Genomic DNA, 12,630 nt, shown 5'->3' on the forward strand with positions numbered 1-12,630 from the left:
AAGTAAGGAAGGGGAAAGCTAGACTTACCCAGGATGTGAAGGCTGAGACCATGACTTGGTGCAGGATAAGTGAGTACATTGAATAAAACTTTTACAAGCCTGGGACAAGAGCATATTCAATCTCTCCAGGTTCAGAAATGATCCCTGGTAATTTACAGAAGCTCAATCAAAGCTGTGTGTTGAAAGACAATTACAATTTAGGTCCTCAAGTTTCTCACAAATTAAGTTCAATAAGAATAATTAATCCCAATCAATCACCAAACAAGAGAGGAATTGTGTAATGAAATGATTAGGAAAAAGCAGAACAAATTATATAGGCAACCAAGAATCTAGATATGGAATAACAACATGTGAAATGTTTAAGAAATAAGAGATAAGATTTTATAAAGAAAGAGAGATAGAAACAGGAGTCTACCAAAAATAACCAAGCAGTTTATAAAAGAAACAATTTAAATTTATGCAATTGGAAGTATGATGATGAAAATTAACTTTCAGTGGATTAAGTAGCAAATAATACTCAGCTAAAGAAAGAAGTGCTAGATTGCGTAGTAGATCTAAATAAATTGTCTATAAAGCAATTTAGGGAGACATTTTATTTAGAAGTATAATACACTTTTTTAAGAAACACATAGAACAGGATGAGAAAGCCTAACCTATTGTACAATGAATGTTCCAAAGGATAAACTCAAGAGCATGAGTGAAAGACAGTATTCTTAACAATGACTAAAAATTCCCAGATTAAGAATCTACAGAATCGAAAGTAAATGAATAACAAACTAGATGAAGGTGAATTCATTAAAAAAAAAAAAAAAATATATATATATATATATATATATATAAAACTTCAAAATACCACCAACAACCATTTTTAAAAGTAGCCACAGAAAAAAATGATATAACCCCCAACACAGTTACATACAAATAACTGCTCATCAGCACAAGTAGAAACGAGATGAAAGTGAGGTAGTCTCACCCAAAAGAGAAAAATTCAAAACTTGCATGTGCCACAAAATGACAACTTACAAATTGATGAACTATGTGAGTAACTTGACATATACATTGTGTTGAAAAAGATGAAATCCTCTAACATATTGATAAGTCAAGCAGAAAAAATTAAATATGTAAAAACTTTAAGCAATTTAAGTAGACTTATTGATTATTCTGTATAGAACAGAAACTCTAAAGAATGCCCATTTTCTCAAGTACAATCACCAACTAGTATCAAATTGATTATGTACTTGAGATGATGAAAGACATTTCAGCCTAATTACAAGTGTCATTTTCATTCAATGACCACAATAACATGAAATAAGAAGGATGAAATTTTTAAACTTTTATTTTGAAAATTGTGAAAATACATGAATTACTCTATATGAAAGATAAAATCATAGGAAAAATTAGACCTGAACAATAATGGAAATACCCCACATCAGAATTTGTGAGATGTAATAAAAGTGGTATAAAGCAATTTATGCTTTAAGTGCTTCAATTAAAAAATAAACAGAAAATTAACAAGGTAGCAGTTGATCCCAGAAATTAATAAGGACATTGTATAATTTTTAAAAACTATGAATGTTCAGGAATAAATGAGAAAAAGTGGTGAAGAATTTTAAAAGCCACAATGATATATGGAAGTCAGATAATTTTCTGAAAAGTTTAATCAAGCAAGAAAAAAAATGATAAAAATGTAAAAAAGAAATAAAAGAAACATCACTAAAGATATTGAAGATAGTAAAAAGCATACTACAATAATTTGTAGGCCATAATAGAAAAAGTTTTGATGAACTAGATAAGTTGTAGAAGAAAATAATCTATGACAATTTCTTTAAAAGAAATAGCTTGAGCATTTCTATTATTTTAATTTTTAATGCTTTCTTCTGATTTTCAAAAATATCTGGGTCTAAACATCGTACCATTCAAAAACATTGATACCAAGATAAAGTAGGTACTTAAATGTCAAGAGCAATGTTAAAACTTCTGAAGAAAATATGCCTTTAAAGTGTAGAAGGATATTATAAATAAAAATAAAAGGGTTCAGAAATAAAGGAAAAGAGACTTTGACTATAAAAGTTTTAGGAATTTGTGTTTATTGAAAGACAAAGTACAGTGACTGTTACAGTTCAGCATTACATTTATAAAGGTAACATTTGTGTCCACATTGTTTAGAGAAGAACAAATTGTTAAGAAAGAGATAACCTAATAAGAAACAGGTAAAACATATGAACAGGCAATTTACAGAATAGGGAGTGCAAATGTTTGTTTACAAACATGTTAGAAGATGCTGGAACTAATTGGTAACATAGAAATACAGGTTAAAAGCAGAGTGTGATATCAAATATACCATAAAAAAAGAAATTAAGATTTGTGATGACAGTTTCTGTGAGTGTGTAGGTTGTAATTATATACAGATAGTCTGAGTATACATTGACATAACTACTCTGAAAACAACTTAGTAGTATCTAGTATGATGACATACCAGTCATTTCATTCATCAGCCCTTCTCCTGTCTTGACAGTGACTTTCAATCTGTTTTCCACCATGATCTATGTTTTCAATTGTGGTTTACAAGGCAACCCACCATGCTTATGTATACATATTTTTAGAATAGTAACAGCTTCAACATGTTATACTTAATACTGCTTATATTTGTACTCAAGGACTTTCTGTTCTTTCACTGAAAGAGTAGTTGTCAATAATTTAAAATTGATTTAAGAACCAAGTAATGGCAACTACGATTAAAGAACTCTTACATATGTGTACTAGGAGACATGTACCAAAATGTTTCTATCTGCATTGTTCATCATAACCAAATACCAGAGAAAAATCCCACTGATGGGAGAGTAAATAGCACAATTTAATATAGACAAAGTGAACTGTAATTTGCACTTTAAAAATGGGGCAATCTTAAAGACAAATATTAAGTGAGTAAAGCATGTTATAGCCAGTTGTGGTAGCAAATGTCTGTAATTCCAGTGACTCAGAAGGTTGAGACAGGAGGACTGCAAGTTCAAAGCTAGACTCAGTAACTTATGGAGACCCTTTCTCAAAATTAAACTAAAAAAAGGACCCAGGTTGTTGCTTAGTGGTTAAGTACTTCTGGGTTTAATCCTTAGTACACACACACACACACACACACACACACACACACACACAAAGTCACATAAAGGATGATGGTATTTTCCTGAAATCCAATAATATGTTTATAATAATATGCACACTTATATAGCATCCCTCTCTGCCATCACTTTTGAATTTTACACACATATACATGCATTTATTTAAATATGCTCATTTTGGGGCATTTTGGTTTATCTGAAAAAAAATGTTACATACTATCATAATAAATAGTCAGTTGTGGCAAATTTCTTGTTATAGCAGTTGTATAAAAATCAAATTATGGAAAGATATAATTGTGAACTAATTTTCTTCACATTTAGCATGTCTATATAATTTCATAACACATATTTGTTAATGTAGATATACATTGTTATGTAGATATTTTTCTACCCATTCTTACCATGGAAAACATTTTAGTCTTAGGAATTCAGGTTATTGATTATGTCTTTTCAGTGAAAAAAAAATCAAAATGTATTAAAGTTTTGAAACCTGTGGTCATTGGTGTGGACTGGTAAGCTGTGCATCTTTTAGAGAAGGGCATGCACCAGGCTTCCTCTGGGAATATATTCTCAAAGAATGTGACTGGGTAATCCATAGCTTAAAGTAGTCAGTGTGTCAGTGTGAGTACATTTTTTTTTTTTTTTTTCCCAATTGAGTAAATAGAAAACTGGGTCTCCTAAAACACAAGAAATAAATTTTAAAAAATCAATGAATGGGATCATATAAAAAATCTTTATAGCAAAGGAAATAAGAGCATGAAGAGAGAGCCTACCAAATGGGAGAAAATCTGCCATCTATATCTTACATAAGGCGTTCATTTCTAGGATATATAAAGAACTCAGAAAACTTAATACCAAAAAAGCAACCCATTCTACAAATGGGCAAAAGAACTAAACAAACACTTCTTAAAATAAGAAATATGAATGTCAACAAATATATTCAAAATCTCTAGCACCTCACTCCAACCAGAATCACAGTTAACAAGAATACAAGTAACAATAAATGTGGCATTGTTTTCATCAAGATGGCACCAAAGGAAGCTCCTGTCCCTCCCAAAGCTGAAGCCAAAGCAAAAGCTTTGAAGGCCAAGAAGACAGTGTTGAAGAGCCATAAAAAGAAGAGTTTGCACAAGACATTGTAGTTCTGAAAGCAGCCCAAATATCCTTAGAAGACTGCTCCCAGGAGAAATAAACTTGACCATTATGCCATCATCAAGCTCCCCTTGACCACTAAGTCCGCCATGAAGGAGGCTGAAGACAATACACTTGTGTTCATTGTGGATGTCAAGGCCAACAAACACCAGAAGCTCTATGGTGTTGATGTTTCCAAAGTTAATACCCTGATCAGGCCTGATGGACGGAAGAAGGCATATGTACTGTGTTATGGTTTGGATGTGAGGTGTCCCCCCAAAGCTCATATGTGAGACAATGTAAGAATGTTCAGAGGAGAAATAATTGCCTTGTGAGAGTCTACCTAATCAGGGAATTAATCCCTAATGGGATTAACTGAGTGGGAACTGGAGGCAAGTAGGGTGTGAGTGGAGGAAGTGGTTAATTGGGGGACGTGGCTATGGGCTATATATTTTGTATCTGAAGAGTAGAGTCTCTCTCTGCTTCCTGATCAAAATGTGAGTTGCTTCCCTCTGCCACAGTTTTCTGCCATGAAGCCCCATGGAATGGAGCCACCCTTCTATGGACTAAGACCTCTGAAACCATTGGCCCTCAAGTGAACTTTCCTCCTCTACAGTTGTTGTGGTCAGGTCCTTTAGTCACAGTAGCAAAAAAGTGGACTAAAACATACTGGCTCCTGATTATGATGCTTTGGATGTTGTCAACAAAATTGGAATCATCTAAACAGAGTCCAGTTGTTTAATTAACATTAAAAAAAATGTTGGCAAGGATGTGAGGAAAAGGCTACACTCATACATTGTTGGTGGGACTGCCAATTGGTGCAACCACTCTGGAAAGCAGTATGGAGATTCCTCAAAAAACTAGGAATGGAACCACCATTTGACCCAGTTATCCCATTCCTCAGTGGGGATACCCAAAGGAGTTAAAATGAACAGACTATAATAACACAGCCACATCAATGTTTACAGCAGCACAATTCACAATAGCTAAGCTATGGAACCAACCTAAATGCCCATCAACAGATGAATGGATAAAGAAATGTGATATACACACACAATGGAATTTTATTCAACCATAAAGATGAAGGACTTTATGACATACACTAGTAAATGGATGGATCTGGAGACTATCATGCTATGTGAAATAAGCCAATCTCCAAAAAACAAGGGTCCAGTGTTCTTTCTGATATGTGGATTCACCCGCAACAAGAATGGGGACAGTGATGAATAGAAGTTCAGTGGATTAGACAAACAGGAATGCAGGAAAGGGAGAGGCGATAGAAAAAGTAAATACCATCAATCCATCTGATATAACTTTCCTGTATACATACATGAGTACAATACAGTGAATCTTACCATCATATACATCCAGAAGACTGGTATCCTAATTAGAATAAGGTACATTCCATGCTTGTATAAATATATCAAAATAGATTCTATTGTCAAGTATAACCAAAAGAACAAAAATTTTTAAAAAAAGGAAGTGGTAAGTGGGGTCAGTTGGAGTACAATTTTTTAAAATTTATTTTTGCCAATTGATGAAATAGATAAAATCAAGTATAATATGATTTTTGGGGTGGGGAAACAGGGTCTTATAGCCAGCTATCATTATGTCTGGCTTACCCTTATTTTCCTTCCTGATTTTGAATTTATGATTGAAATAACTAAGAAAGAGTTGTAGTTGAAATATTATTATTATTTAATATTCAGTTTTTCTGTTTTAGATTATTTTTACTTCTTAATGTTTGGCTTAAAGTAAAATTTCAAATTATTGGTTAAGCCATTTACCTAAAATAGTGTCATTTGGTTTTGCTATTTTGAGCTTTTACTTCTTAATGTTTGACACAAAAGAAAATTCCAAATTATTGTTTCAACTGAGATATTAGTTGCAGACTAAATACCTCTGTCTATGCTATTGGCATTTTTCCAGCTAAAAATTCCTTTCCTAATATAGTATCAAAATAAGATGTTTTAAATGAGGCAGAATTTTAAATGAAAATCAATAGTGCATTTTCCCTAAAACAAAATAGCTTTAGGTACTTCCTCAGACCTTACTTCTAAATGTAAACATTGTTTTTATAGATCTTCAAAGTAATTTTAACTCGTAATAACCCAGTGGAATTATAAAAGGGTGTGGCAGTTATTTCTGGTAATAGATGTTATATAAAATGTTCACACTGAAATGCATCCAGCTATTAAAATAGAAAATTTACATCAGCAAATTTTATACATTAATAAGTTTCATAAATAAGCTGCACGATAATATTATTTAACTTTTGCTGGATCTTTTTATTCATTTTTCTTCAGGCAAATAGTTTTGATTACTGAATATTTGCTTATCTTTTTCTGCATCACAATGCATTCTTCATAGCCCTTATACATATATAATGGGACACATGGGAACTTCTTTTGATTAACACACACTCGTCTTTGAACCCATGTTTACTTTCTACTTTTATGATGCCTTCTCCTACCTTCCTAGAATATATTGATTTTTATAATAACCATTGTCTCATAGGTATTAACATATGTGACCATAATATAAGGCAACATGGTAGAAAACACAGACTGTAGCTAGTTTTCAAGTCTTACTGCCTCTTATTACTTTCCTTGCAGTGAGCAAGTACTTATCATTCTGTGCCAGAATGAATGATGCTGAATCCAATTTGAGTTTTGAAGTGGATGCATATGAAAGCATCTTGTACTGCAGCTGGTATTTTATAGCTTAACAATAATAGTATTATATGTCAAGAACAGTTAAGAGTTTACCTACTGGCAGGCTAACAAGTTAAACTGCCAGTTTCATGGATGTTGGCAGAAGACACAACACTGTGGTCAGAGTTGAAGAATACTTGATTACTTGTGGCAATAGCAGTAGCCAGAGAACAATTCTGTAGGTTCCTGAGCTCATTTTCCCCCAGGGCAATGTTAAGAAGGTCAGGTAACTTTTTGAAAAGATACTTTGGATTGAAGGTGCTTGATTAGTGTTTTTATCTTTGAGTGCTTATTCTCACATTTTCCTGCTTAAAAACCTGCAGTTCTTCAGTACCCTGAAAAAAAAAAAAAATCTACCTCCCCTATTTTGACCTAGAAGACCCTAACTCATCAGCCTCAGCTTACCTCCCTGAACTCATTACCAATATACTTTCCTTCTCTCTTTCTTTAACCTTCCAAGAACCTTCACATTAATATTTTCTTCTGCCTAATCTGTTCTTCCTCCAGATCATCACTTAATTAACTCCTTGACATTTGAATCAACTAAATCAAAACAGAAAGTGAGGACTTATCTGACCACCTAATGTAAACCTCCAGGCATTTCATTACATCACTCCCTTTTAAATAGTATATGAAGTTTTTGTTGTTTATTGTCTGCCTTCAGCTCTATCACACAGAATATAAACCAACTCTCCTGCCCCCATTCCCCACCTTGGAACAATACCATTTGGTCTCAGTACCTATGTACTGAATGAATGAATGGATTGGTGCAAGAGTTAATTTTCCCTCTGTGCTTTTTGTTCTTTCTTTTCTCCTTGTTCTTTCCCTTTCATTGTTTTGATCAATAATATCTAACTTTATTATATGATTTCTAATGAAGAACTTGTACTATCTCTGGGGTTAAAAAAGATTACACAATAAAAAATAATTGAAAATCTCCACTAAAATAGCATAAGCCCACCTACTTAGAGTATAGTTATGCACTTTTTAATACCACTGGTGATAAACTAATGTGAGAGCCTGTTTGGTTTGATTGTCACTTAAATAAAATGGGGTCTGTAGAATATTGTGATAGGATGCCATGTCATCTATTAGCACTTAACAAAAATCCATGTTAACCTGCTGATTCCTGCTGATGCCACATGAAATGAATTTCTTGATTTGTTTAAAAAGTAGAAATAAGTAATCACATATTGACTGAGAACTTATTTTAATTACCATGTTGTTCCTGGCTTTGATCAACCAGGTACCTATTTCTGTAACACCAAATATTTATTTAGTCATCTTTTTGATACTTTTCTCTTGAGAAAGTTGAAAAATTATTGATCATAATATAAAGTAGTCATAAAATTTCAATCTTTCCCATCATTTTTTCAACCATTTTCCTTTTATTGATTGCGTACGTAAAGCAGAGGAGTTATGGGAGATACAAATACAGTTGCACGACACTCTGTTTAAAATATACGTTCGAAAGCTCATTTGATTTGTGAATTAAATGTTCTTATTTTTAGTTTCTGTCTCTCTTCTCCGTTTTAGTTAATTCCACTTAGATGCAGGTGTTTTAAATATTATGGTATATTTATAGACATTAAATTTATTTAACACAGTTATATGTGCATATCTTTTAAAAGACTGTTACTAATATAAGAACTAACCATTATCTTGATACTCAGTCATGGTTCTATCTTAAGTATAATTTCAGATTGATAATTTTCCATTTTCTTTGGAACCACTGGTTAAAATTGATAATTTTTAAAATTTATTTGTAATAGCAAGCAATAAAGGAGAACATCAGAAAAAGAGAAGCAGAGGAAAAAGAAAAACGTGCCAGAATAGCTAAAGAATTAGCAGAGAAAGAAAGACTTGAACGCCAGCAAAAGAAAAAGCGCTTACTAGAAATGAAGACTGGTGAGTACTATCAAATTTGCTATTCAAGTTATGTACCCTTAAGATGTATATGGTTTGGGCTGGGATGTAGGTCAGAAGAAAGACACTTGCCTAGAATGCTGAAGGCCCTCGATTTGACTCCCAGTACCTTCCCCAACACACACACACACACACACATACACACACACACACACACTCACACACTCATATAGGTTACTTTATTAGCATTTTAATGTGTTCATTAAAAAAATAAAATATGATCACTTATTTCTGTAGTGTAAACCTTAGAGCAATTGTTTTCTTATGAATTTTTCTACCTTGACTTTGCTGACAAGTGCTGTCTTCATTATAATTTTGGACATGGGTGATTTGGTCTTCTAGCATATTCTCATTTCTTTCACTATTACTGCAATAACCAGTCTGTAATGATGTTTGTCAGTAACTTTACAATCTTCAGAAATTGGCTCTTAAATTCTACAGGATATGTAATTTGGTTTCTTTAACAAAATACTCTATGGGAGGGAAAGAAGTGATGGATTAAAACATTAAAAGATACTTAAGAATGGTCTAGGAGTGCAGCTCAGTAGTAGAGCTTTTGCCTTAAATGTAGGACACCCTGAGTTCAATCATCAACATCCAAACAACAAACAAAAACTCCAAGAGAATTTAAGAGACATAGCAACCAATTGCAGTATGTGGAATTTGTGTGTACCCCAATCCCATCAGATAACTGCAAAAAAAGCAGTCAGAAAATTTCGAATTTTTGTTTTTTGCCTTGTAGATGTAATAATATTGTTATCAATATGTTCCAAAGTATCTTTTAGAAACTCATACTGAAATTTCACAGACAAAAAGACAGAATGTCTGGGATTTAAATTAAAATAGTCTGTAGTGACTAGGAAGTAGGTAATCTCATAGCTGAAACAGATTGGTTCTAAATAACTGTTGCTAAAGTTGAAGTTGGGTAATGGGTACTTGGAGGAAAGGATATGTTCACTATACTATTTTCGATACTTTGTATATTTGCAATCGTTTTTAATAAAAAGTTTTTGAAAAAAATACTTTAAAAATTTTTAAGTATTACAAAAACATCTATATATTTTTCAGAGCAAAATGATATTACTGATTTAGAAGCAAAAGAATTACTTAAGTAAATCATAGTTATATTTTTAATTCTTGAAATTTCTGGCTCTTCTGCCTCCAAACCACTAAGGATTGCAGAAGGAATTAATTAAAATCCATCAGCTTCACTGCAGATTCACCATAGATTACAATTCAGGGCTGCAAATTCACCTAAGGTTTCCCCAAGGGTAGACAGAGCTGAGTATTTTGCCTTCTTTCATTTTTACAGGCATATTTTCATGTTTAATAAAGGAAATTGAGCACCTTAATGTATTGCATTTGTTTCTTCTAAGAAAGAAAAATCATTTAAGCACAAATTCTTGTTACAATTGAAATGGAGGATATTCTCAGAAATATCTTTAAAAGTGTTAATAAAAATGGAAATCAAAAGGATTTACTATTGATTTTTAAAATATGCTTGTGAAATAATTGCAAATTACTGTCTTTCTGCCTAAATTATGGAACATTCTGTTATTTGAACATTTGTTCACACAGTGTTGTTTAAGAGACGTAGCAACCAATTGCAGTGTGTGGAATTTGTGTGTACCCCAGTCCCATAAGATGAATTACTAGATGTCATGTTTCTCCATTGTTAGTGTTTTTGCCTGAGGGCCTATGGCATACCTCTCTGGATTTCATCATTCCATGGATTTGGGAAATTGAAATTTTAATGAAATTTCCAGTGGAATCTTGTCAGTATTTAAATTTTTTTCTCTTGAAGGAAAGATCCATTTTAAAGAATAGATTTATTTTATGTTTCCAATTTAAAATAATATTCATTATTGAAAGCACCTAAAATAGTAAGTCAAAAGATCACTAACCCTAACCTCACTATACAAAGAATCAGTAACATTTTGGCATATTCTTTGAGTTTTAAATTCACTATGGCCCTAGTGAATATGCAGCTTAGTGCCTTATATTAATTTACTGAATTTTTCTGAATGTGTGATGTTGTTCTTCGCGTTTTTTTAATATCTATGCAACTGAATCCATTGGAAATGTTATATCCCATTTAACTTAGATAATTCAGTAGTAAAATCATGAAATAATAGTTCTCAATTTCCATTCTGATCAAGATGTTTATCCACACATAATTAGAAAATATATTTTATTAGGATATAAAATAGAAAAGGAAAAATGTTTTAAGATTTGCAATACAAATTACCAAATTGATGTCCAAAAATGTTGTTGTAATTTTCCTAGCTCTCAGCATTGGATTATAATTGTGCCTTGGTTCAGAATTCTCATTTTTTGGGAGTTTTACTAATTTAGTAGATTAAAAAGTTGTGTTGTATTATATTAAATTTGCATTTCTTTAGTTTTACTGACTTTGGACATTTTTAAGTACTTATATACCATCTGTATTTCATTCTTTTTAAGTTGTGCTGTCTTAGTTCTTTTCTCTTGATTTATATATTAGCTCATTATACATCATTCTTTACCTTAAATACCTTTTTCAAGCTCTTTATTATTATATCTTGACATATAGATAAGTGTTTTATTTTTGTTCTCTAATGTTTTCTTGTAGCCTTTGCCTCGGTAATTTTTTCCCCCAATACCTTCAGTAAATTTAGAAAGTAGTGTTTTCAGCAATATCATACCTATTTTCATTTTTTTCTAGTATCTGGTATACTGAACTTACTTTTAATTTTTCCTTAATCATTCGTATATTTCATATGTATGTTATAGCATCCAAGGTTATGTGTGTGAATTTTATCAAACTTGTAATATTTAACCATTAATTATGGTTAATAATTATGCTTTAAGATAACTTATGTTGCTATTACCTTCCATCCTCAATTTTTGAAATAGATTTGAATATCTATAATTTTTAAAATAGATTCAAAGATAGATTCCATTGCATCTTTTATCATAGAGCTCATTGTATTGGACTTGTTGAATTATTTTATAAAGGTTTTTCTGTACTATCTCTCCTAAATGTGATCTGCAAATTATCATAGGTGAGACCTAAATTATTGAAAAATGCTCACTCAAAATTTGTCAAATCCTTTACTGTCCTGAGGTTACTTTTGTTCCATTTTTTTTTTTTTTTTGATGCTTCCCAAGAGAATATTTTTCAGAAAAGAGTCTGGTAATACTAATTTACATGAATAGTATTAAAATAGATGCTTAAGAAATAATATGCCTGGCGATGGAATGAGTCATGCACACATCTGGGCAGAAGTATGCCTGGCATGCTGGAAAAATTGGAAAAAGGTCAGTATAGCTGGAATGATGTCAAGTAGGAGCATGATGGGCAGGAAAGAGGGAAGGGGAATAGAGAGATAAATGGGTGGCAGTGGAGGGGATAGGAATGGGTTGTATTTTCACCCTGTTGGATTATTATAGGAACAACAGCTTTTACTAGGTGAAATGGGGATATAACGGGGTGTTAGGTAAAGAAAAACATGATCTTCTCTTTTTTTTCTTGGCAAAGGATTACTGGCTGACTGCTGTCTTAACTTAACCTACTGTAATAAAATACCACAGACTGGGTAGCATACAGAACAAAAAAATATTTTCTCATAGGCTGGAAATCCAAGATCAGGGATCTAGATGCTTTTTCCTTCCTGTTTTCTTCCTGTCACAAATGACAGAATTTCATTCTTTTAAGGCACAGTAGTTTTCTATTATGTGTACATGTCACCTTTTCTTTATTC

The 12,630-nt window shown here is 32.2% G+C and overlaps 1 protein-coding gene across 1 annotated transcript in view; it reads left to right on the forward strand.

Moving 5' to 3' along the window:
• The window catches only part of DIAPH3 (diaphanous related formin 3), a 495,179-nt gene that overhangs the window by 348,130 nt on the left and 134,419 nt on the right, over positions 1-12,630 (forward strand). The window contains exon 25 of the mRNA XM_079137635.1: positions 8,734-8,869. Within this exon, the coding sequence (XP_078993761.1) occupies positions 8,734-8,869 (136 nt within the window). The remainder of the gene's footprint in view (positions 1-8,733; positions 8,870-12,630) is intronic.

Source organism: Sciurus vulgaris (assembly GCF_902686455.1).
Source record: "Sciurus vulgaris genome assembly, chromosome: 4".
In the NCBI taxonomy this organism is placed as follows: Eukaryota; Metazoa; Chordata; class Mammalia; order Rodentia; family Sciuridae; genus Sciurus; species Sciurus vulgaris.